The sequence below is a fragment of the Sphaeramia orbicularis genome, chromosome 5 (genome assembly GCF_902148855.1).
Source record: "Sphaeramia orbicularis chromosome 5, fSphaOr1.1, whole genome shotgun sequence".
Taxonomy (NCBI): Eukaryota; Metazoa; Chordata; class Actinopteri; order Kurtiformes; family Apogonidae; genus Sphaeramia; species Sphaeramia orbicularis.
This window is the reverse complement of record NC_043961.1, coordinates 47360870-47385941: the sequence shown is the minus strand read 5'-3', so window position 1 is coordinate 47385941 and position 25072 is coordinate 47360870. Positions and strand designations below refer to the sequence as shown.

The following is a 25072-nucleotide window of genomic DNA, read 5'->3' as shown; positions in this document are numbered from 1 at the left end:
GTTCACACATCCTGTGATGTGACTATTGCACATACACGCATCAGTGTGACATAATTTAAACTGTGCATTGTGCAGCCAAACTAATTAAAGTACACTGCATAAAAAGTAGAGATATTGTGTTGCCTCTGTACTCCAACAGTTTCCAAAGATTTAAAACAAAACAAATACTCTTCAGGCATAAAATCAAAACAACAAAACACAACATAAAATATGCATTAGAAGAGAATACAACAGAACAAGTCAAATATTCATAAATATTAAGCAGAGGCTTAACTGTAGAAAGTGTGTTTTTTAAAACCATTCTCCTCACTGCTCACTCATCTCTCCCTCCATCACATATATCACACATCATAACTCAAATCCATTTCATCTCAACAAATGCATCGGCGCCAACCATGTCTCTCACTGAATGCTATACAGCACTGATGCATTTATCCTGCCACATACCTGTCCGTCAACCAGTCACATATGAATCAGTTTGATCGAGGCTGCACGTAGCTGTAGTTTATTTAATATGTGTAATTTCCAGGTGGTGAGGAGCAGGCAGATGGACAGCGCTACACAACTGTCACCTTCTGATTACTTTTCCACATTCAACAATGGGAAAGTGCAATGTGTTTATAGGATGCTGTGCAGAGGGAAAGGCACTTTCACATGAATGAAAAATGACCTGCTCCCAGTCATTTCTAATCACAGACTCGTCTTGGCACTCATACCTGCTCATTCTACAGCCCTGTGTGTAAGCCTTGTGTCTGTCTAACTGACTAATGGTGATGAATAACACGGTGTACGCTGAGGGGAGTGGGCAGTGGCAGGGGGCTGTTTATCCACACAAAGGCTGTCACTTATTCTCAGGTTTTTTTAGATGCTGCATTGTTGTCCAGAGTCAAATCGCTGATCTGGGCATTGTTTCCAGTCAAAAAGTCTGATCCACTGTAGGAGTCCGATAAAGGACTCAGGATATTGTTGTATATTTTATTAGGTATGATGATGAACTTTAATGTGAACATAATCCAACAACTTCATCAACAACTTCTGATTCACACTGAACAGCTGCAAGAAAAAGTTAGTGAAATCTCAGAATTGCTGCATGAACATGGCTTAAAAACAAAGTCACCAATTCATAATTTAATAGTAAGTTGAATGTTTTTTTTTTTTTCTAATTTGTTAAATCATGTTCCCTTTATCTGGTTTTAGGACTTGCATGACAAGTTGATCACAATTTAGGTCATATTTATGCTGATAAAATAAAAATCCTAGAGTGTTTTTCGTGCATGTGTTGACATTCTTAAAGCTGTATTTGTAATTATGTGCATGCTTTTTTTCTGCTCAAATTCTTTTATATATGAGATTTGTTTAGCCTATTTCAATTCAATTCAATTCAACTTTATTTGTATAGCCCAATATCACAACAAGGTTATCTCAAAGGGCTTTACAGAGTCAGTTAGAGTAAACAACAGTCAAATGAACAGCAAGAAAATGAGTAGTGTCCAGGGCATCCCCCGTCCTTAGACCCTCCTTCTCGGCAAGGAAAAACTCAAAACCCAGTGGGAAAAGGGAGAAACCTCGGGGAGAACCACAGTGAAGGAGAGATCCACTCCCATGGACGGACAGGCTATAGATGCACCAGGACTGATGGACGTCCATTTGCAGATGTAGTTCTAGTCTACAAGGATGCAGTAGGGTGGACACATGGGGGGTCCATCCCGCTGGATGAGACAGGCAGGGGCGAGGAGGCCCATCCACAGTGGTGAGGCCGAGGACGTCCATCCAGACAGGTGGGGGAGGGGGTCAGGACACCGGACAGGGCAGGACACAGATGGGTCAGCGCAGATCCTGCCATCATTGGCTCCCAAGTGGTTACAACTGAAAAAGTAGCCACTCCCCCGGAGGGGAGTGGGGAAAGGGGACATCGGGTGAATAGCACTGCACAAACTAAGTTGGCTAAATATTAAAAATATAAGTGCAGACCAGAATGGTACGTAGAACCAGAAACAGGAGATAGGACTCAGTGCCTGTACTTCCCCCAGCATTCTTGCTCCTAGGGCAGCTTAGACTGAACTGTGGGTTTAGTCTGGTTTGAACTAGCCTGACCATAAGCTTTTTCAAATAGGAATGTTTTTAGCCTGACCTTAAATGTAGAGACTGTGTCGGCCTCTTTAATGTTAACTGGAAGCTGATTCCATAAAACAGGAGCTTGGTAACTAAAGGCTCTAGCTCCTACTGTACTTTTACAGACCCTGGGAACTACCAGTAGACCTGCATTCTGAGAACGAAGGGTTCTGTTGGGATGGTACGGCACCAGAGCATCTCTGAGATAAGAGGGGCCCATACCATTAATGGTCTTGTATGTGAGGAGGAGGATTTTGAATCTAATTCTAAACTCAATTGGAAGCCAGTGAAGGGCTTGGAGCACAGGGGTGATGTGTTCTCTTCTATTTGTTCCTGTTAGTAGTCTCGCTGCCGCGTTCTGAACCAGTTGATAACTTTTTAGAGAGCTTTTAGGACATGCTACGAGAAGGGAGTTGCAGTGATCTAATCTAGATGTAACAAACGCATGAACTAATTTTTCTGCATCATTTTTAGAAAGAATATTTCTAATTTTGGCTATGTTGCGCAGGTGGAAGAAGGCGGTTCTGCAGGCTTGGTTAATATGTGGTTTAAATGATAGATCTGGGTCAAATAGAACTCCTAGGTTTCTAACTGTGGTGCTAGAGGCTACACTCACATTGTCCAGAGTGACTATCTGGTCAGATAGGGAGTCTCTTGCATTTTTAGGGCCTATTATAATGACCTCTGTTTTTTCAGGGTTAAGTAAAAGATAATTAGCGCTCATCCAGGTTTTAATGTCACGGACACAGGAACTTAGTTTATCTACTTGTCTGGTCTGATCAGGTTTAATCGATAAATACAGTTGTGTATCATCTGCGTAACAGTGAAACTTAATGCCATGTTTTCTAATAATGTTACCTAAAGGCAGCATGTATAGTGTAAACAAAATGGGCCCGAGGACCGACCCTTGTGGCACGCCGCAACTAACTCTGGAATATGTTGATGATTGTTGGTTTACATTAACAAACTGGTACCTATTAGATAAATAGGATTTAAACCAGCAGAGGGCTGCTCCTCTAATGCCTATGTCCCATTCTAATCTCTGCAGTAAGATACTGTGGTCGATAGTGTCAAAAGCTGCACTCAGGTCCAATAAGACCAGGATCGAGACCAAACCATCGTCAGCAGCTAATAACAAGTCATTGGTTACTTTGACTAATGCGGTTTCAGTGCTATGATGAGCACGAAAGCCAGACTGGAAGTGTTCAAATAAACTATTGTCCTGTAAATGCTGACACAGCTGTTTAACTACCACTCTTTCAAGAACTTTTGAGAGGAAGGGTAAATTAGATATAGGTCTGTAACTGACCAGGAGGTCAGGATCTAGAGTAGGTTTTTTCAGAAGTGGTTTAATAACTGCAAATTTAAAAGATTGTGGCACGTAGCCAGTAACTAGTGAGGTATTAATTATAGTTAGAATTGTGTCAATAGTTAGGGGCAGAGTCTGTTTAAAAAGTTTGGTTGGGATCGGGTCTAAGAGGCAGGTCGATGGTTTGGAGGACATAATGATAGATGCTACATCAGCTCCATCTACAGTAGTGAAATTATCTAACATTGTAGGGGGGTTTAGAAGAGATTCTTGGTTAGTAGCCTGTGCTTTGTCAGACCTAATATTTGGAAGTAGTTCATCTATTTTGTTCCTAATAGTTGAGATTTTATCGTTAAAGAATTGTAGGAAGTCATCACAGCTGAGAGTAAGTGGGATAGAGGGTTCTACTGAACTGTGACTGTTTGTCAGCCTGGCAACAGTGCTGAACAGGAATCTAGGGTTATTCTTGTTTTTCTCGATTAAGGATGAGTAGTAACTAGTTTTAGCCTTACGCAGGGCCTGCTTATAGGCCAATAAGCTGTTTTTCCAGGCACTAAAAGAATGCTCTGAGCTGGAACGGCGCCATAGCCTCTCTAATTTACGTGCTGCTTGTTTAAAGGAACGTGTTTCGGCATTATACCAAGGAGAAGCTGGCCTTGGCTTAACAATCCTCGGCTTGAGGGGGGCAACTACATCCAGAGCAGTCTGTAGTGTGAGCATGGCACTATCAACAAACTCATCACATGCAGCAGGACTAGACATGTTCTCTACATAATCAGACAACAGGGAAGGAAATATTGGCTGAATTATCTCTCTATACCTTGAGACAGAATGATCACATAACGTCCTTTTCATCTGAGCTTTAATCACAGGTGTAGACTTATCCTCAAGCACAAACTGAAAGGTAATTAAAAAGTGGTCTGAGAGTAAGGGGTTATGGGGGAGGACAACAAGGTCACTAATCTCAATACCATATGTTAAGATCAGATCCAGGGTGTGCTTGTGACGGTGAGTTGGTTTATTTACATTTTGAACAAAGCCAATCCCATCTAATAGGCCACTAAAAGCTCCACTAAAAGAGTCATTGTCATTATCAACATGAATGTTAAAGTCCCCAACTATTAAAATCCTATCCCAGTTTAACACTACAGTGGATAAAAAGTCAGAGAATTCTGATAAAAACTGTGAGTAAGGACCAGGAGGGCGATAGACCACTACAAATAGAACTGTTTTTTTGTTAGTATTAGCCTAGTATTAAAGTAGAACCAATGTCTTTGGTTCATCATCATCATGTGTTTTGCTCAGTGTCATTGCAACTTCTTTTTGTTTCCTCAATCCTTTCTCTGAAAATCTGTCAGTAAATCAGACAGGGGTGGTAGTGACGAAAAATAACAAGGCAAGACTCAGAGGCCCTGTAATTGGGATGAGTACACTTTAAAGCCTTTAACAGGACACTTACTTCCTGTAACTTTGAAAAGTGAATAGTTATGACAGTAATTTATTTGCAACTATGGGCCAAGACATTTTTTAAAATTTGGTTTTGATTAAACAAAATTGTTTGAGTGTTTAACCCTTAAAAACAACTATTTTTGTGGAGACTTCCAAATGATTTTTTTTCTCTACATTTAAATTTTGAGTGATTCTTTGCAACTTATTGTAATTTTATCCTCTTCATTTTGCATTTTTTAGTGAAAAGCAAAAGGTCTACAACCACTGTCATTTGTCAAATTATATTTATTGTTGAATCAGTGTTGTAGAAGACAAGTGTTGCATGTTCAGTGCAGAGCCTCTGAACCTCCAGTTTGGTCATATCTGATGAACTGCATTTTAAGGTCTTACCTGAATTATTTCCATGTATTGATAGGATTAGTAGTTGAAAGGTTATTAAACATTTTAGATCAGATGTTTTTGGTTGCTACCTGCTGCATAGTTGGGTTTAATGAAGATGTGAAATATTCAAACTATTTTTGTGGTATTAGGTTAAGAGCAGTGGGTTTTTCTGTACTTGTGATTTACATGCAGTTCAGATCACATTTTATGACCAATTCATGTTGACCACTGGGAAATTTCAGTGGGTTCACATATGTTTTCTTTCCACTGTATTTCAGTGAGGAGTGAACCAGTATATTTTGCAGAGACCTGCAGATGTCATATCCACCTGCTGGACTGGTTAGTCTGCAGCCGTGTGTCTGCTGGACTGCACAGCGATTGGTCATTACTGCTGTCAATCACCCATTTTTATAGCATCAAATAATAACTCGAGAGATAATGATTTTAACATAACTCGTAAAACCTACCCAAAAAGAGTGGCCTTAGGGGAGAAAGTCATTAGATGTGTAGTTTGAGGTTTTATTTTGTCCCATTGATGAGGAGGTGTAAATGTTGACTTGTGCTGGAGCCGTCACCAGGAGAATGACATGTTTTGGCTTGACTTTTCTAGAACTGTCACTTTATGCTGCAGATACCAATATGGATTTTATGTAATCCAGTGGATCATAAGTAACTCCAAAAGAAAACTTCATTGAATTACCTCTAAAGTGACACACCTGAATAATGCTTCATAAGTATCCATTGTCAACTTTCCCACTGAACAAGAGAGACTACATCGAATAAGAACCATGTTAGTAAATGTTCTTTTTTCATTATGTTGTTGAAAGACTGTCACTGGGGATGTGTAACCAGTCTTCTAGAGCTGTGGGTGGGACATCGATCAGATGAAGGCTGCTGCATCAGGGCCAGAGGAGCACATTTCTAAAGGATAATGTACAAAGAGCTGATCATTATAGCAAAATGAACAGTCAATAAAATGGGCAGACATGTTGATTACCCTGAAGAACTATTTTCTAAGCTTTGTAGAAGCACAGCAAAACCCCAAACCTTCCTAAAATAATGTCCTCTATGGAGCCAGTGTTTGTCAGTGTTTTCACTGTTCTGGGTTTTGTAGTTAAATCTTGTCTACACTCTGTATTATCTGACAGTGAAGTACCTTTTATGCTGGATACCACCTATAAAACAGAAAAAAGGAGAGGAGGGACTCTGTTCTGAGTAATATTACCACATAATCACTTAAAAGTAACTATGAATATTAGATTTCTGTTGATGGACTTCTGCAAAATTTTATACAATTGCATATTTTTTCTGGATATTGTGGGTTGGACTTGTGGGTGTGGGTGTGGGTGCTACTTTGTATTTTACCAGAGGGTTTGATTTTAGCTCCTTCTCTTTATTATAATATACCTCTTCAAAAACAAACAAACAAAAAAAACACAGTCATGTGGCACCACTTTCTACGTATGAGGAAAACCAAAAGGTGTATTTGTAGCTTAAAATCATCAATAAATAGTCATCTGCCGACCTCCTGAAATCCTCTGTTCACCCACTCTGTGAGTCATCGATGCAGTTAATTTATTTTGCCATAGTATATTAAGATGCAGAGAAGAAAAAGAGAAGTGCAGATTGACATGGTTAAATCGGCTCCGTATCTTCAACAGTGGGTGGAATGGATTAACCACATTTTGATTGTTAATAGCGATAAATGCATCTCTCAGGAAGCGATTAGAACATCCGTTAAAATCACAAACACTGTGGCTTCTCTGTGAGCAGTGGATGGAAAAGACAGAAAAAAGACTGACTGTGGCCTTTATGTTAATGAGCAGAATGACTGAAGGATGACAAACATCTGCAGCCTTCCCTCTGGCAAAGAAACATTTAAAAAAAAAAAGGCAATGCATGAATTTTAGAGAAACCTGGATGTTGGTTCTCGAGTACTTTACTTTTATTTAAATGCAGCTTTCAAGCTCATTTACATTCAACTTGAGTCTCTTTAGGGAGCTACTGTAAACACTGTGTTTAAAAGGTCCCCCTGAAGATTTCAGTGCACAAAAAAACGTGACTGTGTCTAATTACAACAAAATCACAGAGGATACAGCTCATATCTGCTGCTAAAATATTCTCAGCCGTTCCTCTGAGACGCCTTGTTTATGTAGGAGGTTGTAAAGTGTTCATGACCAACACATCAGTACATATCCAGGAGAAAACTGAGGAACTGTGTGATGTTTATTGGGTCATACCCTGGGTCATTCCCACAGCGTTCTCTGTAATATTTCACTTTTTTGTCCCTTGCGTACGTCTTACAGCAGCTCACGTACAATAAAACAGCTGCAGTGGCTGATTTCGGCTGGTTCGGTGGTTTTGGATTTATGTGGCTGCTGTGTGGATGTTTGTGATGGTGCAGAAAATGTTCTCAGTAAACTGAAATGTCACAGTTAAACATCAGCTACGATTTTTATCAGAAGCCAAACAGGACTCTATCAGACACAGGATTCAGGTAAATGGAATCGGACTGAACGCAACCACACCTTCAACTAAGACATTTCTTCCTCTAGTTCTAGAATTGGGCTCAGTTTGCTCTTGATTAATCGATCCGCTTCCTCGACAATCTGCCGCTTGGACTGGAACAAAGATTTCTGAACTGTCAGAGGTTTGGTCTATTTTCCCACATTGGCAATTTATAAAGATCAGTTAGTAATAGTGAGGTTTAGGGCTGTGTGATGGAGATACAATATGGAAATCTTCCTTTTCAAATGTTTTTTTTTTCCAGGTGTTAAAGATGATTTGTGATAGAACATAAAACATGATTCAGAAGTATTTTTCATTATGAAGTCTGTACACAGTATATGGACGTTATCAAATGCAATAACATGAAAACAGCACTTGAAAGAGTGTCAGTGTGCTTTTTTTTAAGTAGTAGTAGTAGTAGTTTATTCAGTCATGACAACACCAAATATTGTACACAGTATTGACATTTCATGCAAAGGAAAGAAAAAGAATCACAGAATCACAAAATCAAGAATCTTGTGTTGAATAATGTGTTGAATAGCTTTTTTTTTTAAGGCAATAGGTATGTTTCAGTAAATGCATTTAATGTACTTTTCAGTTTCACATTATTACATTTTCTTCCAAAAATAAAATAAAATACAATTTTAAAGGTGTTTTTGTCATGCACATATATCCAAATAAATTCTCAAACATCCCCTTTTGTTTTACAGATATTTTTATAACCGATAGTTTGACCAAATAGTGTGGACTGATGAGAAAACCAAACGTTTTCTCTGTCTTATCCTCAAAAAACCATCACAGCTATTGATAACAGTAGGATTGTTGTTGAAAAATGATGTAACATCACTGAGAGTGTGCTGCTGTGGACCAGTCACATTCAAGGCAGATAGTGGTGCAAAGTTTGTTAGATTTGGTCATTGAAGTTCCCTCTACGAAAGAATTAAATCCATACATAACATCCACATAATATCAACAGAAAAAAGAAAAGAACTAAAACATAATTTTTCTCAGAAAACAGTGAAGAAACACTCTTCAACTGTATTTACTATGATCATAAAATACGCAGTGTAACCTACATTACCGAATTGTGCAACCTAATTTATTACCACTTATGGAAATGCATAATTCACATGTTCTTGCATCTTTTGTTTGTGACATTCACACGTTTGTTCCACATCACATGATGGACACCTGGATAATGACTTTCACAATCATTACATAACAACAACTGAAAAAGACAGGATGCAGTAATCTGATGTATGATGTCATTATTTTTGATATATAGCTCAGCCCAGTGCAATTTGAATATAAATATTTTTGTGTTTTGCATGAACTTTAACACACTTCCATCCACATTTGCACCAGAGTGGATATAGTTGTGTGCATCATTACATGTATTTGTGGATACATAGTTGTCTTACATTACACTCAATCTGGATTCAGTCGACATACAGCTGTGTTTCTGTTTTTGCTGGCATTTTTGAGGCCATGGCCATCTTGTTTTAATAACATTGTTATCCATGGACAGAAGAGATCAGGTTTTCTTGTTTACATTCAGTGTGAGTATCAGTGTGTCCATACATACAGCATGACCGAGTCATATGTTCTGACTGCATTTGTTCGGCTGTTTTTCCTGCAGGGTTTTATCTCACGACAGATCGGCATCCTGTTCTTTCACCTCACAAATACACAAAAACGTTTGTGAATCCTTTTGAAATTTTATTAAACCAAAAGTGATTAGATGTTCATATGGGTAGTAAAACTACTCCAACTGATCTAGTCAAGCATGTTTCATGGAGATGTTGGAGTTAAAGGTCCTTGCATTTCTATCTACACAGGGAGTGGATCCACCATGTTGTGTTTCTTCATTTTCTTTTTTTCTTTTTCATAGTGGGTGGTCTCCAGTTTTAAGTGTCATTACTGTCTCCTGCTATGTTTGAATGTGGATCAGAGTCAATATCCCTTCAAACCAAAATGCCTAGAACAGTCAAAACACCAGAACACTGGCTTTAATGAAGGACTTTTGTGTTTTTGCAGCCACTGTAGTAGAGGTTTAAGGTTTATTTACTTGGTCACATTGTGCAGCTTTACCTGTAGATGTCCTTAAATATCACACATCAAACCTTTGAACTGTTTTACTCAGTGGACTGACAACCAGGTGTGAGTGTGAGGCCCGACCTTATTCATAAATATGAGTAGAAGCAGTCAAAGAGGATCACAACAGTAACTGAAGGCACTGACTCACATAGTTGTACCACACAAGTTTTTATGAAAGGATAATTTTCCATAGTTTTAATGTTTACGTGTTGTTTATTTGGATTCACTTCATAGGACTTGGAATGTTTAAATCGATAATCATGTTTTCTGTTGTATTTATACTGAAAAGAAAATATACTGAAGGGTTTATCAGCTTTTGTTAGTTGGTAATTAATTGTAAAACTAATGGAATTGTCATTTTGTGTCCATTCTTATCTCAGCGGTTGATAGGCCACAAGCAGTTGTGAAGGCGCTGGGTCTGTCATTGTTGTTGACATCATCTTCATTAGCAATTTCTTCAAACAGCTTCTCATACTGAAACTACTGGTCAGATTCATTTCACATCACAATGTCTACAAAGTTTTACAGTTTTGCGAAGTTTAGTTTTTTGACGACATTTTAAAATATTAGAAATTTTCTTTTATTATAATGGGCCATATTTGGATTGCTTATTACATGGACATGGTTAGAGATGATGATTTAATGATTTATTTATTTTTTAAATGGGACAGTTCGTATTAATGAACATTTACATGTAAATATGAGAGATTATAGCCATATGGCTAATTTCCATCTCGATTCCCATTGGCAGATAAAAGATATCAATATAGTTACTACTGAGCACTGATAGGAAGTCATATATGGACTTTCACTGAATTAGTTGAGTTATCCTCCATTGAAAGTACCACCCACTTCTATTGGGAAATTGATCTCCTATATCAAGACCACTGGACTCCAACGTAGCGGCAGAACCTGACAACCTCACAAATTCAACTTGTTATTGATTCTTGATAGAACAGGCTGGTGAGATACAGGGTCATTGGTCCTGTTTTATGCCAATAGAATCACCTTAGCTTAATAATAGTTTATTTAGAGGTTCACAGTTTTCACACTTCACTTTTTGGTTCTTTCAAGTCTACACAGTGTTTTCAAAGTGTTCAAGTGTTTGATTCATTCTTCTGAGTCGAAGTGATGGTGACCTATCAGAATATCTCTCACATTTCCCTCATCATTGTAACCGGATTTCTTCCTTTTTTTCTGTTGTTCTCTATGTATTGAAACCAAAACCAGGACAGTGGCATCCAGAGGTTCCCTCTGAGCTCCTGCTGCTTCCTGCTCTGTCCGCAGTTTTAGCAGTTTCAGCCAGCAGTGATTCTCTATGCAGACTGTGATAAGTGATATTTTGTGAATTAGGTTTTATCTGTTTGGACTACGAGGCAGACAAACAGTGTAATCCAGAGTGTGATTACATCATCCTCTGTCAAACAGCCCCCCATGCCTTCCGTCAACCGCCATCCATACTTCCAAGGTCAGTTGGATAACATTCTGGCATGGCTGATCATTTGACAGATTGGAGTTCCTGCAGTATGCATCATCAGGATGCAACGCGATTAATGGATTACAGATTGGCTGCTGATGTCAGTGGTAACAAAAGGTTAAGTTGAGGTTCACCTGCAGTCTTTGTGAGCAGTTAAAAGGAGTTTAGTGCTAATGCATTTCTGTTTCAGCTTTTACAACATATACATGATCTGAAATATTGATTACAGCTGATTATAGCTGTATTACTGACAGCTGGGAGTGTCTTTGAAACAAGGATGTAGTTTTGGTCTCGTCCTTGATAAGGACACAACAGCCTACTCCCCAGTACCTGGTAGCCTATATATTAACATTATTACTATTGTCTACATTACACCAATTACTCATACATTGTGTTAAAAGGAAGCTTAAACAAACTGTATTTGTGTAACAACAGTTATTGGATAAATCAACTATTAAATCAATTTCCAACAATTTTTATGATGTATTTATCAGTTAGACTAGAAAAAAAATCTGAATTCCCTTTTTTTAACTTGTTAATTGTAAAGTTGTCTGTTTCTATTTTGACAGTGTGTAGTGAATATCTTTGGCTCATGGACCAAATGACTAAGAATAAAGAGTCATGGACATCCCCACAGGGTACTGGATAATCAAAGTCAAAGCCACAAAATAAGTGTAGCTCCTGATTCAGGGTTTATTCCAGCCATGTTGTTGTGTTGCTCTCCTTCAGACTTCTTTTTCTTCTCATTCACCTAAAAGACATGACCCAAAATGAGGACGCCATCAACATTCTCCTTATTCTCTGACATGTTGTAGACCAAAATAATGACAGACACAACAGTCAAAAGAATCACTAGTTGCAGCGTTTGGTGTAATTTAGTTAATTTCCATTTAATCCTTAACAGCATCTGGGAGGACGGCTGTGAATCACAGAATCACCTGAAGCCCTCGCAGACCATCTGCTTTTTCCTCAACCTGGCCAATGGCATCTTTCACTTTCTCATGTGTAAATGATATTTGCATGAAGAAGAATTTGAAGAAGAATTTGAAGAAGAGCTTTCAAAGGTTATATTTGCTGAACACCCTAAGACTAATTTTAATGCATCTGTGATTTCAGACAATATTTCATAATGAGGAGCTAAGCCTGGAACCATGAAGAGTCTCCATCTATTATTTTCATCATCTGCCCTTCGTCTCTAACCTGCAGCTGTTTAATTATTCATTAACGGTGACATTTTGGGTGGATTTATAGACTTGACTTCTTCTCATAATTTAATATCTCCATCCTTCTTATGTTTACTGTCACTGACAACCTGACTGCTGGACTACAGATGACGCACCAGAGTTGTCTTGCTGGTTACCATTATCTACTATATTTAACCAACATCAGTTGACATTTCACAGTGATGTTATTAAGCAGCTGTCAGAATTTTGTGTGGTTACATGTTGTTTCAACCAATTAGTGGCACTTTGACAGGTGAAAAAGCTCATGATGTCCATTGTATTTTTTTTAGTGGAGTACCTGAAAAAATACAGAACATGTGTACACAGGGGCACTGCTACCAGTTGTAGGCCCCATGAACCCATGAAAGCTAAACGTTGTGGACCCTTTCATAAAATTCGGTCTCTTGTTGATTTGTCGGGGTGGATATACGTTGGGGTGCAGTTCATACATATCGTCACTTAGCCTAGCGTGAAAACGAAACTGAAACTTAGCATTCTTTCAACGTTTGACTCCCGGCTTCTATGCGTCTCTTATACAGCGAATCTTACACAAAATTTTCACAACTTCTTGCCTGTGTCCACTGAACCCCCTCCACTACTCTAATGGCCCCCCACAAATGCTGGGCCCCATGAATTTGTCATGTTTACTCCCCCTTATCTGCGCCCCAGTGTGTACATGGATAAACTTATGGCATTTAAATAATAGATACTGTATGTAACTCCAGTTTAATGAGTATGTGTGAACACATCTAGCAGGTTTCATCATCCTAAAGATAATCTGTGTTCATTTTCCTTAGTGGGTTTTTTTTTTTATGTTTTTTTGTTTTTTTTTTAAATATAATATCAACCTCCCTGCGCCTGCAGATAAATATGAGTCTGTGATAAATCTGGAGCTTTTATATCATGCGCCTTCTGTAGATGTTAAAGTACATTGTCTGCTATTTAATAAAAAAATAGCATGAATATGAATAGTGCACAATGTGAATGAGTTTGCCCAGATACCGGTATGGACATGTCCCTGATGTCCACATGCAACTCTGTCACTTGCAACTGGTGACTAAAACCAAACAGTTTTATTTCTGTTTGGTTTTTTTTTCTCTATGGTTGTGTGTAACACTGTGGGGCTGCAGGTGGAACACACAGTAACCACAGTGAATCCACTTAAATGAAGAATCAGAGTTATTAAAATGATGTATAAAGAACTCAGTGTTTACATGTCTACTATTGTTGTACACTTCCACCGGTGTTAATGTTTTCCTGTGTGTTTTCTTCCAGTCCGTTACCTGCTGAAGAACAATGTGAGTCCAGACCTCTGCAATGAAGACGGTCTCACCGCTCTGCATCAGGTGAGTTTATGCCCCACTGTTTGTCAGTCTTGTAATTCTCTCTTTCTGTCGTGTCTGTGAGACACAAAATGGAGGTTGACATCTAAAATTACATGACTAATTAATATTGTATAGAACGCTGATGGTGTGAGCTGTTTTTCTCTGGAACTGAACAGCACAAAATATAGTATTAACACAAACTGTGCTGCAAAGCCAATGTTTAATTGTGAATGAGATCAGGCAGTCTTTTGACGATTAGAGTTTACACCCAACGTCTGGAGATCACCTTTATGTGCGTTCTTTGTTTATTATATATCATGGTTGAACCAGACTTTGATTTTGAAAACTTTTCTTCTTCATCCCTCGACATGAGGTCCAGTTCTACTCAGTTTCCCTCCACAAATGTTTGTTTATACCTGAACACATAAACCTGCCAGATACAACCATCAATCTCTTTGCCCGAACTGAACTGACCCTCCCACAGGGGAAACTGTCAAGGAAGGGTGTTTTTTTTGTTTTTTTTGTCTTGGATATGGTAGTCTCACATAGTCAGACCGACACTTTGTTACAAAATCCATGCCAGCTCGGTAGGTAAAGGTGGTTAATCCACTGTCATTCTGGAATAGGGGTAAGAACTTTAGCTTATTTGGGCTAAGTTGAAGTCCCAATGGCCTTTGGTGGTGTGAAGAGTAGGACGCAGCATAGAAGTGTTGTGGTGTAAAACATGTACACATGGGGAAGTGAGCAGTGGTATTAAAATGACTGAACCCACAAAAAAAGCACCAGGGTATGGTTACTATTTCTATTTTAGACTACTTCATACTGCTACTCCACTACATCAGCAAAGATCCATTTACAGCTTTTCATCCCCTTTTGTCCCATGTTGGTTTTGGATGTTTGCTAGATGATTCTTTTTCTTGTTAGTCTTAAACAAGGGTTCCCAAAGTGGGGGTTGGAAGACGTCAATCGGGGGGTCACGAGATGATTTTCAATATTCTTTTAACGTGATCCCTGAGATGCTTATGATAGATTATCAACATAACTGTAGCACTTATAGGAAGGTTGCTCTCTCAGTGTTCGAGAATACAGGAATTGCTTTTATTTTGCAAATATGCAGTTTAGAACAACTGTTCAAGTACAACTTGATAGAGACAAACAGGTAAGGCATTGTTTGGCCTACAGATTTGACTAATGGTGTCACATTAATAAAAATGAAAATAAACATAAAAAGGCCAATCAGCGTTGTAACACATTAACCTAAATAAACATTAACACAAAACCCCTCTTGAACTCCTGCACATTAAACAGAACAAAATTAGTCAAATATCCAGTACCTACAATGCATTGCAACAAATATCCCACAGTATCATTTAAATTGTATTATGGTTGTGAGGCTGTTCTGTTTTTTTTTTGTGTTGGTATGCCCTCGTTTGGATACGCCTGTTAGTGCATGAGTCCTGTGCACATGTTTTGTAATGTTTCTGTCACTTCAGGGATATCAGGGGTCACCAGTCTCTGGCACTGTTATTTTGGAGGTCATGAGTATAAAAGTTTGGGAACCCCTGGTCTAAAAAACTTCTTAGATTATTTGGAAAATGCATAATGAATTGTAAGGAATTTAGTAAAAATTCTGGCATTGGTCCTCTCCACTGAATGTAGACAAATGAAAAGTCATGAAAGATCCTCATTTTTAGGATGTACCCATTCACACATTAATATGTTCATATTTCTTCAGAAAAGTTATATATTGAGTTTTAAACACCTTGTTAATGTCTGATCACAGCTGGACCCTATTCTCCCGTCGTCTCCCCAGATGCACCCCTCCCCCACCCCCACTCCCGTTTGTGGCTGTGAATGGACTCCTCCGGGAGCCGCTTGTAAGCCCATTGTACCATACTTTCCAGGCTATTGAGCACACCTGACTATAAGCCGCACCTGACTATAAGCTGCACCCACCAAATTTTAAAAGAAAAAAATATTTGTATACATATATATATATATATATATATATATATATATATATAGGCCACACCTGACTATAAGCCAAAGGTGTCCACATTGTAACATGAGATATTTACACTGAAAGATGATAAACAGAAAGATTTTTTAAATATTTATTTACATACCTTAACTGCTTTTTTCCAAACAGTGCCTGTAACACGGCAGTAACATGACTGGTTAAAAAATCCAGAAAAGTCATTGATCGCTATCTTCATCTTCCTTCTGTGCCTTGAAACCACTGAAGTCATCTTCTTTAGTGTCGGAGTTGAACAGCATCAGAAAGGCTCTGTCACACACCTTCTCAGTCTCTCTTCTGTTGTTGCTCTCAGTGGCACTTGCGTGCAGCAACTCTGCTTCTTTCTTGGACAGCCACATCGATTGCTTTTAACTTAAAAGCTGCATCATATGCATTTCTTCGTGTGTTTTCCATGATGAGGGTTTGTGCAAAATGATTGTTAAAAGTTAAGCTTAAAACTTCTCTTCACATCACCTCTTCCACCTGTCTCGCTTTTGCGCTTCTTGCTAGTGCACCCCCTGGAGGCAGTTAGCCTGTAATAGTCTATACTTGAGCCGCATCATTGGATAAGCTGCATGGTTCAAAGCGTGAGAAAAAAGTAGTGGCTAATAATCTGGAAAGTACGGTAATTTTTAAAACAACTAATAGCTCAAAAAGTATTGGTCATATCCATAAGCAGTTTTTGCCAGTCTGGTCCTTGGCACAAAATACATAAGTACTCCAAAAGGCAAAGGCTAGGCTCTCTCCAGTTTGTCCGTTACAAAGCAGACGCACATACATGCACGCACACACAGAGGCCACTTGGCTTTTATAACATAGATGGGATTGTTCCTCTCTGGAAGTGGGCTCTAACCTCAGACATTTCTTAGGGATGTGATGCTCATCTGTTTCCTTGGCGACCCTTCCTTCCTGTCCCCTCTGTCCTCATTTGTCTCTCTTCAGTCAGACGACACCTCTGACAGTTTATGTCCCCTTTCCTCCTCGGCGCCTCCACTCTTTTCGCTCCGCCTCAGCTAACACAGCCGTCTCACTTTCCCTCTTGGCTGCTCAAAGCCTAATATTCAGGTTCCTGCTGGGAGTCAGAGAAATGAACACTGGAAGAGAAAATTGAGGTCCATCAGTCACCGCCAGTATGGCCGTTGGTTTAAAAGCAGCGGGCTGCCGCTTGCTGCCAAAAGATCAGATTGACCTTTGGGCTTTGAATGTGTGTGGGCCTGATAATCTGCTATTTGGATGGGTCAGCCTGCACAGCGGCTTTAAGATGAGACCTTTTCACTTCTGCCTCCAGTTAACAAATACCATACACTACACACACACACACACACACACACACACACACACACACACACACACACACAGGCAGATGTATAGGCAAAATATACACAACAGACTCACAATGTAAAAAAAAGTACACATACAGCATAGGGCTTTTGCTTGCATTTTGTCTTTCTGATTGATCTGGACGGATAGAGATGGAGAAGAAAGTTGGTTAGAGATCTATATGAACACACACACACTACACACACATCTGTCATATAGGACATAAATGGAGATAAGTGGAGGTGATGTTTCTCTAAATGAGATGTCATAGCCATCTCAGGTCTGACTCACCTCGCAGATACCAGACATTAATCAATAGATGGCTGCCAGGAACACAACAAAACACAGCACAACACAACACAAATTTATGTTTTATGTTCCAGGTTTTATGAGTTTTATATAGAGATGATGGAGTTGTGAACTGGATCATGTTCAAATGATATATGTACATGTTTGTAGTTTTGGTCTGGAAAAACATCGACCTTGTCTGGCTCTTCGGCCTCTTGACATTCAGATAGAGTGAGCATTTGTCTGAGATAAACTTCCAGAGTTGTAAAATCTGCTTCATAGTATTTGAGCCTCAGTATCTCTTTGTCTTACTTACTTGCATATAATTCAGAGGTAGTATAAAGTACATAAAATATTCATAAAGACATCCAATATAATTTAGCCTCCTGCACACAATGCATGAACCCTGAACCCTGTATTAGATTCCACTTTATTAACAGTACAAACACTACAGTAAGTGCAAGTGCAGTGGAATGCAAGCAGAGAGTAAACATGGTAACCCACAGGAATAGTTTTATAATTCAGGGTGTGTTTTATCCAGTTAAACAATGTAAAAAGAACAGTTCATTAGAAATTATTCTGTGTTTTGGCATGAGAGAAATCTTAAATTCTTCCTTATTGTTCATTACTGTTGAAGTTTGAGCATCATGGGGGCAGAGTGGCACCGTTGAAGAGACAGTCATGATGGTTTCACATTCATCTGCTGGAGGGGAAATGTCTCTGCTCACCTAAAATCCCACTTTATTCCACAATATTTTTGACACAAATATTTTGCAGCTTTTACAAATGCGACACAGAGACTACACAGAAAATGGATTTTCGGAACAATAGCAGACATGTGAAATCCAGCGGATATACCATTGAGATGAACTAAATGTGAACAGTCCTAGATTCTGCAGTCTCTCACAGAACTTGGGCTTTAGAGAGAGAACGGCTTCATTGGTTGTCAGTGGCGTTACTGTTGCAAGGCAGAGATTAAAGCGGCTAATTCCAATCTTTAGGTGTAAACATGTTATGGGTGTGGGGTCTTCAAAGACAGACCTGAAGCTACTTGGTTCTGAATGAAGTCCTATAAGAAGGAGACATTTAGCACACCACATGTGCGCTTTTCTGTCTCTTTTGTTCTTTATATCACTGAAACTGAAAAGTGAAAAAAAGAGTCAGTCACATCAGAGAATATAATTGGCTCCCAGTGGGTGTTTTTGTATGAACTTGAGTGTCATCAGTAGTACATTGTTGGGTTTATGAAGTATCTTTCTTTGTTTTTGTTTAAACATCATTTTCTGGTTTCAGAGACCTGGATAGGACCATGTACCAAGTTTGAGAATTCTAAATATTGTAGTATGAAATAAACTGGGATTCTATTGCATGTAAATGTCTGTTCCTGGGTTCTGACAGTAGTAAATGAATGTACAGGCACCAAATGACAAAACATTCTGGAGCAATGGAGAAACCGTTTGTATTTTGGTAATGGAAGGGGAAAGAGGGGATAATCATTTCAATATTGATCTTTTGGACAGGGTTCCCGCGGGGTCTTAAAAAGTCTTGAATTTACAAATCTGCATTTAATACCTTAAAAAAGACTTTCAAAGGTGTTAAATTTGATATGGTAGGTCTTAAGTTCTGTGGCCATAAACTTGTTCGTTGTATTGTGTTTAAATGTGTCCAAGCTGCAAAGAAAGTAACGTGAGTCTACTCAGTTCCACTCTTTTCAACCCGACAATTTATATTGAAATTAGGAACCAATTATTGTTAACTTGGCAGCCCCAAGTGTGAAATGACTTGGAATGGTGGAAATCAAGGTGTTGAAGTAAATAAACACATTTTTCTATATTCTAGGAGCCACAAAATTTTACCAGTATAGCCATGAATGGGATGATGGGCATTCAATTCTGTTCGAAGTAGTCTAGAAAAGTCTTAAATTTAACTTGTAGAAACCTGTTGGAACTTTGTTTGGAGTCATAGTAAAACAGACTACAAGAGTCCAGTCATGATGAAAAACATAAAACAAACATGGCATCAGAACCAATCACTGACCTGCATCATGATGACCATCTCCCATCAGTCATTGCTGCGTATCATTATCCACATGATGACAGACACCGTGACAGATGTCAAAGTGACAACATGTTTACCTGTTGCTCTCATCTCCCATTTGTAGCAGTAAACTGAATAAATGAATCTATAAATAAGATAAATCTGCAACATGATGTTGGCAGTATAAACCAAAGTCGCCTCATTTTCAATAACCACAGTCAAATTAATTTAAGGTTGGCAGCAGTTCCTGGAATCTACCCCCTTTACTTACATCATCTGTGACTTAAGTCAATTTATATTGATTCTTTAAAGTCTGTCAGCACTAAAGTACACACTTTGTCTACCTGTGAAACTTGCAATGTATTTTGTTGCAGCAGATGTCTGACAGTTTTATACAGAAGCTTTGGAGATCCTTTATGTCTTTATAAGAAGTGTAAAAATACTGTAATGTAGTGAGTATGTTGAGGGAGTCCCAGCATCTGTATCAGTTACTGTCATGAGCTGAATTTTTAGGCACATTTTACCACGTGAAATTGTTCTGTGTTGCAGTTCATTTGACCTTCTTATGTTGTTGACCTTTATGTTGCATCACTGGAGCTGTATCCCCATGGAGCTGGGCCCAGGACGAGTCCAGGTTTGCACGTACAGTACAGCATGTGAAGAAAACCGCAAGTCTTGTCTTGATATTTTCAGTTTGTCACGAGACTCTGAAAACGATGCGCTCTTCTATTGATAGTACGAGTGAATTCTTCAATTCCAAAATTCCAAATAGGACTCTGAACATGGTGGTATTTTTAGCCTGAATTGCCTTCAGTGTAAAAGGAGACAATAACCTTGCCAGTGGTCGTTTCTAAACACACCTGCCCTGTTTTGCCCCACATTCAGACATTCACATCCCAGCTGTTTCCCTGCAGTAAACTCACATATGTTTGAGGAGTTCTGGAGGTGTGACAGACTGCTGGAGTCTCACTGAAAAACATTTACTTCTGTGAATTAGTTCCAATATTTATGCAGAGATGGTGGAGACGGCCCGACTGAGGCGGCCTTTTAACTCCAGTCACCATCTGCAGGATCTGATCCCTGTGAAGTTCTCACTCGGGTCTTTTCATCAGCCGTTCAGCTCTTCATTACTGCAGTATTTGAGCTCAGACCTGATACTTAAGTATCACGCTCCACTCTCACCTCCACAAACTCACTCCTCACCACCACTTTAGTCTGCTTCATCAGCTGTACTGTTTCAACATCAACATGATTTCATTATTTATCTCGGGAATGGATTTAATATTGATGCACGGTGTGGGATGGAAAGTAACGGGGGTGTTTGGAAATGATATTAAATGGCATACAGGTGCTTAAGTAGTCCTTTAAGGCCAGGAAACCTCATTTCAAGATACACACTTTACTCCACTGATGTCCTCGCCGCTTGACACAGCCTGGATCCAATTTATTTTCCCTTTTAGAGCTAATTTGAAGGAGTCTCAGACCACCTTACCCTTCATATCGATTTGCATTGGTCCTCTCATCTTGTGAAATTTGGAGTCCTTTTACCTTTTTAACCTACTGCAGCCCTGGCTGTACTCCGACCGACCTGGTCCCGCTTCACTCAGACCTCATTTCAACAGCAGCTCCATCACCCACAGCCCTGAAACACTGTAACAACTGACTATTGACTGTAACAACTAGTCAAAGTCTAACTCTTTAGGTAACACATTTTTCTGTGTCTTGTTTTTGTGTTGACTTAACCTGTTCTTTCAGCACTGTGCAGGTTTCCTCCAGTTTCCCCCACCACTAAGAACATTTACATATAGGTTAATTCTCCTGTCTCTTACCTCGGTGCTGATGAAGATCTGGAGGTGGCCCCCGAATCCATGCTAATTGCTAACGCTATGTACTGTGTATGTATTGGGGTGGCAGACACTGAATTTCCCTACAGGGATAATAAAGCATGTTAACCTTTAACCTTTTTTAAACCACACCCACTTCAAATTTCTGACCAATCACACAATAGTTCTCTGACACCGCACGAGAAAAAAGTTCTCCCAAGTTACGTTGAAAACAAGCTGCTAAAAAAGAATGGCATCATTTTTTTTTCTGGCAACCCTGGGAGCGTGAACAAATTTCCTTGTTCTTGCAGAGTATCTAATACCTTAACAATGAAGACCTGGTCCCTTTTGTAACAAGGTGTGATTTTAGTAATCATTAGTAGGGTCCTACCAGAGGCAGTTATCACACCACGCCTGCTGATGCCACAGTGTGAAGCTTCTTAGTAATCTCGTCTGAATTTAATAGTCACATGTAGGCTATGTCTTGTTCTTTTTGGTATTTGGTAATATCATGGCAAAGACTTTGGGTACTTGGAATAAAATCTTCTTTATGTCTGATTACTGTTTCTAATTAAAATATTATACAACTTCATCCAGTTTTCCACAGATGGAGTAATGCTGGTAAAACACAAAAACGTGTTTCACAGCGGTTATGTTTTAAATCACCAACAAGCCCACAGTTTCACACCACCCTGTTGTCCTTTTTGAGTGGATGTAGTCAAAGCACACATTTAGTCGTCTGTTTATATACACTATATATTGTATATATATACAGACATATCTGTGTGAGTTTGCTGCAATTCTTCTGCCCCCACGTCTTATGCAGCACTGTGGTTGGCAGGAGGTACATACCCACTGCCTTAAGGTCGACACCCACAGACACCATCACACACTAGACAATGTAATGACTGTAGGACTCATATTGTGTGAGGCAATACAGTACTAGGAAAATCTTTATTATTTCCATGTTTTCCCTTTGACAGTGAGGGCTCATAAGGACAGAATGTTTACTCCATGAGCTTGATTGTAACAGTGGTAGATTTAAAGAACAGCGAGAATCAGCGCCACATCATTATTGCCTCATTTTTTTTATTCAGTTTTTGTAATTCCAGGCCTTTAGATTACACCTTGGCTGGGCCGACTAACGGTGTGCCCAAATTAGTGTCCCCAAATTAAAAATAAAAAAAGGCCAGAGCAGAGTGTAAACGAAAGTATTGACTCACTCACCCCTGCTTTTTTCCTCCCGTAAAACACATCGGTTATAATATACAAGGCTTGTTCATAACGACAGAGAAAACATTGACAACAACAACACATATGTACCGAACAGGAAAGCACAAGTATTCATGCTTCCCGCAGAAGTCATATTTTGTGATAACGTTAGCACAAACACAGAATCCAAATGCAGAACTCCGACAACAAAAGTTAGTTCCAAAAGGTTTATTGTTCACACACAGGTGAAAAAATATAATGAGTGACAGAATCTTGAGGATAATGGTTGGGGATTTTCTCCTCAGATTAGTCCTCCGGATCGAGGGCAGCAGCCCGTCTCCCCGAGCGGTGTTAGGAGTCTTTTCCCCGACTGGGGAAAAGCAAAGGGAGGTCAGGGACGGAAACAGGTCATACACAGGCAGGCTAACAATCGAGCAACAGGACATAAGGACTAGGCAAACTCACGTACCGGTAGTCAGGGCGAGAAGGTCAAAACCAGATCAGATGAGGCAGACAAAAACCGACAGGGATCAGGCAGAAGACGAAAAACCGAGGAATCCAAAACAGGTCAAAAAACAGGCAAACAAACGAGGTCAAGTACGCTGGTCTGAACTACTGGAGTTACAAACTGGCGACTGACAAGGGGAAAAGACAGGGTTTAAATACACAAAAGGGAGGGAAGACAACTAGACACAGGTGAAGCAAATTAGGGCGGAGACAGGTAATCAGGACAGAGGTCAGGAGGAGCGGGGAACAGGAAGTAAAGACGACAGACAAGATACATGAGGGAAAACTTAACAAAATAAAACAGGAAGTGACACACAAAACATAAAAGACAGACAAGACCAGACTATTGTCTGGCAGCAGGTATGACATATTTGCGCCGTTTGATTGGTCTAAATCACCCGTTTCGGCCAATGAGAGGTGATGAGAGCTTGGAGATTGACTCGTACGTTGTACGCCAAAGGTTTTCTCTCAACAACCATGCCTCGTGGGCGACCTATAAGTTCAGGCCGCTCACATAACAAACGCAGTGAAACATATGACATATGAATTATCTGCCTGCATGCAGTCCTGTGATTTTGGAATTAAAATCAGCTGGCCATATGCTGATCAATACTTCTGGAAATTAGACTTGTGGAATCCATGCCTTCATACTCTTGAATATATCTGAAATAGTCTGAGAAAACAGGAATTACTGTTGAAAAATCTAATCCCGCACCCACCCCCTCCGCCGATTCCAGCATCTGATGTGCCCAAATTAAGGTAATCTAAAGCCCTGAATTCATTGACTTGGGAACCTAAACTCATACAGCGGCATCATATTTTGTGGTGTGTTTAATTTTTAGTCCTGATGTGCTATTTCATAATGTTTGATCATGTTATTAAGGGTGTAAAGACCTCCACTTCCTTGTTATTTTGCTCCTCAACCTCAATCTGGGTCCTGTCAGCCCACTGAGGAATCCCAGGAAGCCTGTTTCTGTTGTTTTTGTGGTACATCGGTATAATCCACTCCTTTGTCAGAGCCACACTCTTTCGGTTGTGTGAGTAGTTTTCATGGGCAGGCTGTGAAAGACACATTATTTCCTCGCTGGTATCATTGTCTCCATGCCAGGAAGAGAATGATGGAGGTGGCCAATAAGGGGAAGGTGAATTCGCTTGTGGGTGCAAATATGTGTGTGTGTTTCCAGAGGAGAAGCTAAGGGTTTAGCTTAGCAGTGAGCTAGCAGCTTGTGAGCAGTATGTGGGTTTATTAGGGAGGTGGTTAGGAGATTAGCCTGGTTGTTAGCTGCTGTGTGGGCTGCAGTCTCTTGAGTTTTCTGAAGACATCTGTTCTGTCAGCGCTGCAGCCTGGAGCTTTACATGTGAGCTAATCCATCAGTGTGTCAGATGGCTTTGACAAGCTTGTGTGTGTCTTAAGAGTCTTGCTCTTGTCAGTTTTTATGAGGCTCCTCATTTTTGGTCAATTATATCTTGGAGCTGTCCAATTACCATATTCAGACGGAAAATGAAATCCATAACTCAGCGTGTGAATTAGCCTCTCATGTAACCAGATGTCAGATTTGCTAATACAATAAACAGACACAATTATTCACAGACTTGGACACACACTGCATAAAGTAAATAAAATAATAAACTGTGACTCATCCATCGGTGGCTCTTGTGTCATTTCTTGGAATCATTTGTCTGCCTTTAACTTCATTGACAGAGGAACTACTGTGCTTCCTGTGGAATTGATCGGTTTGAGTGGCAGTGTGTCATGGGGGGGTTGGCTTATGTTTTGCATTTTTAAGGAGAGAAAATAATTACATTGCAACAGCATTTAATAATTTAAAAAATGAAAATAGTATTCATTATTGAGTCATGATACACTCAATGACAACTCAATGGCGCAGAATGACTCTGAACATCTCTGGCAATGCATTTCAGGGAGGTTGTCCAAGTACAGTGTAATGGGGCTAGTACAAACACTGAATCCAAATGCAGTAACTTG

At 39.5% G+C, this 25072-nt stretch overlaps 1 protein-coding gene across 3 annotated transcripts in view; it reads left to right on the top strand.

Annotated features, from left to right (window-relative positions):
• The window catches only part of ppp1r16b (protein phosphatase 1, regulatory subunit 16B), a 152411-nt gene that overhangs the window by 92808 nt on the left and 34531 nt on the right, over window positions 1-25072 (top strand). For all 3 annotated transcript variants that reach the window (XM_030134285.1, XM_030134286.1, XM_030134287.1), the window contains exon 3: window positions 13832-13902. In XM_030134285.1, coding sequence (XP_029990145.1) covers window positions 13832-13902 — 71 coding nt within the window. The remainder of the gene's footprint in view (window positions 1-13831; window positions 13903-25072) is intronic.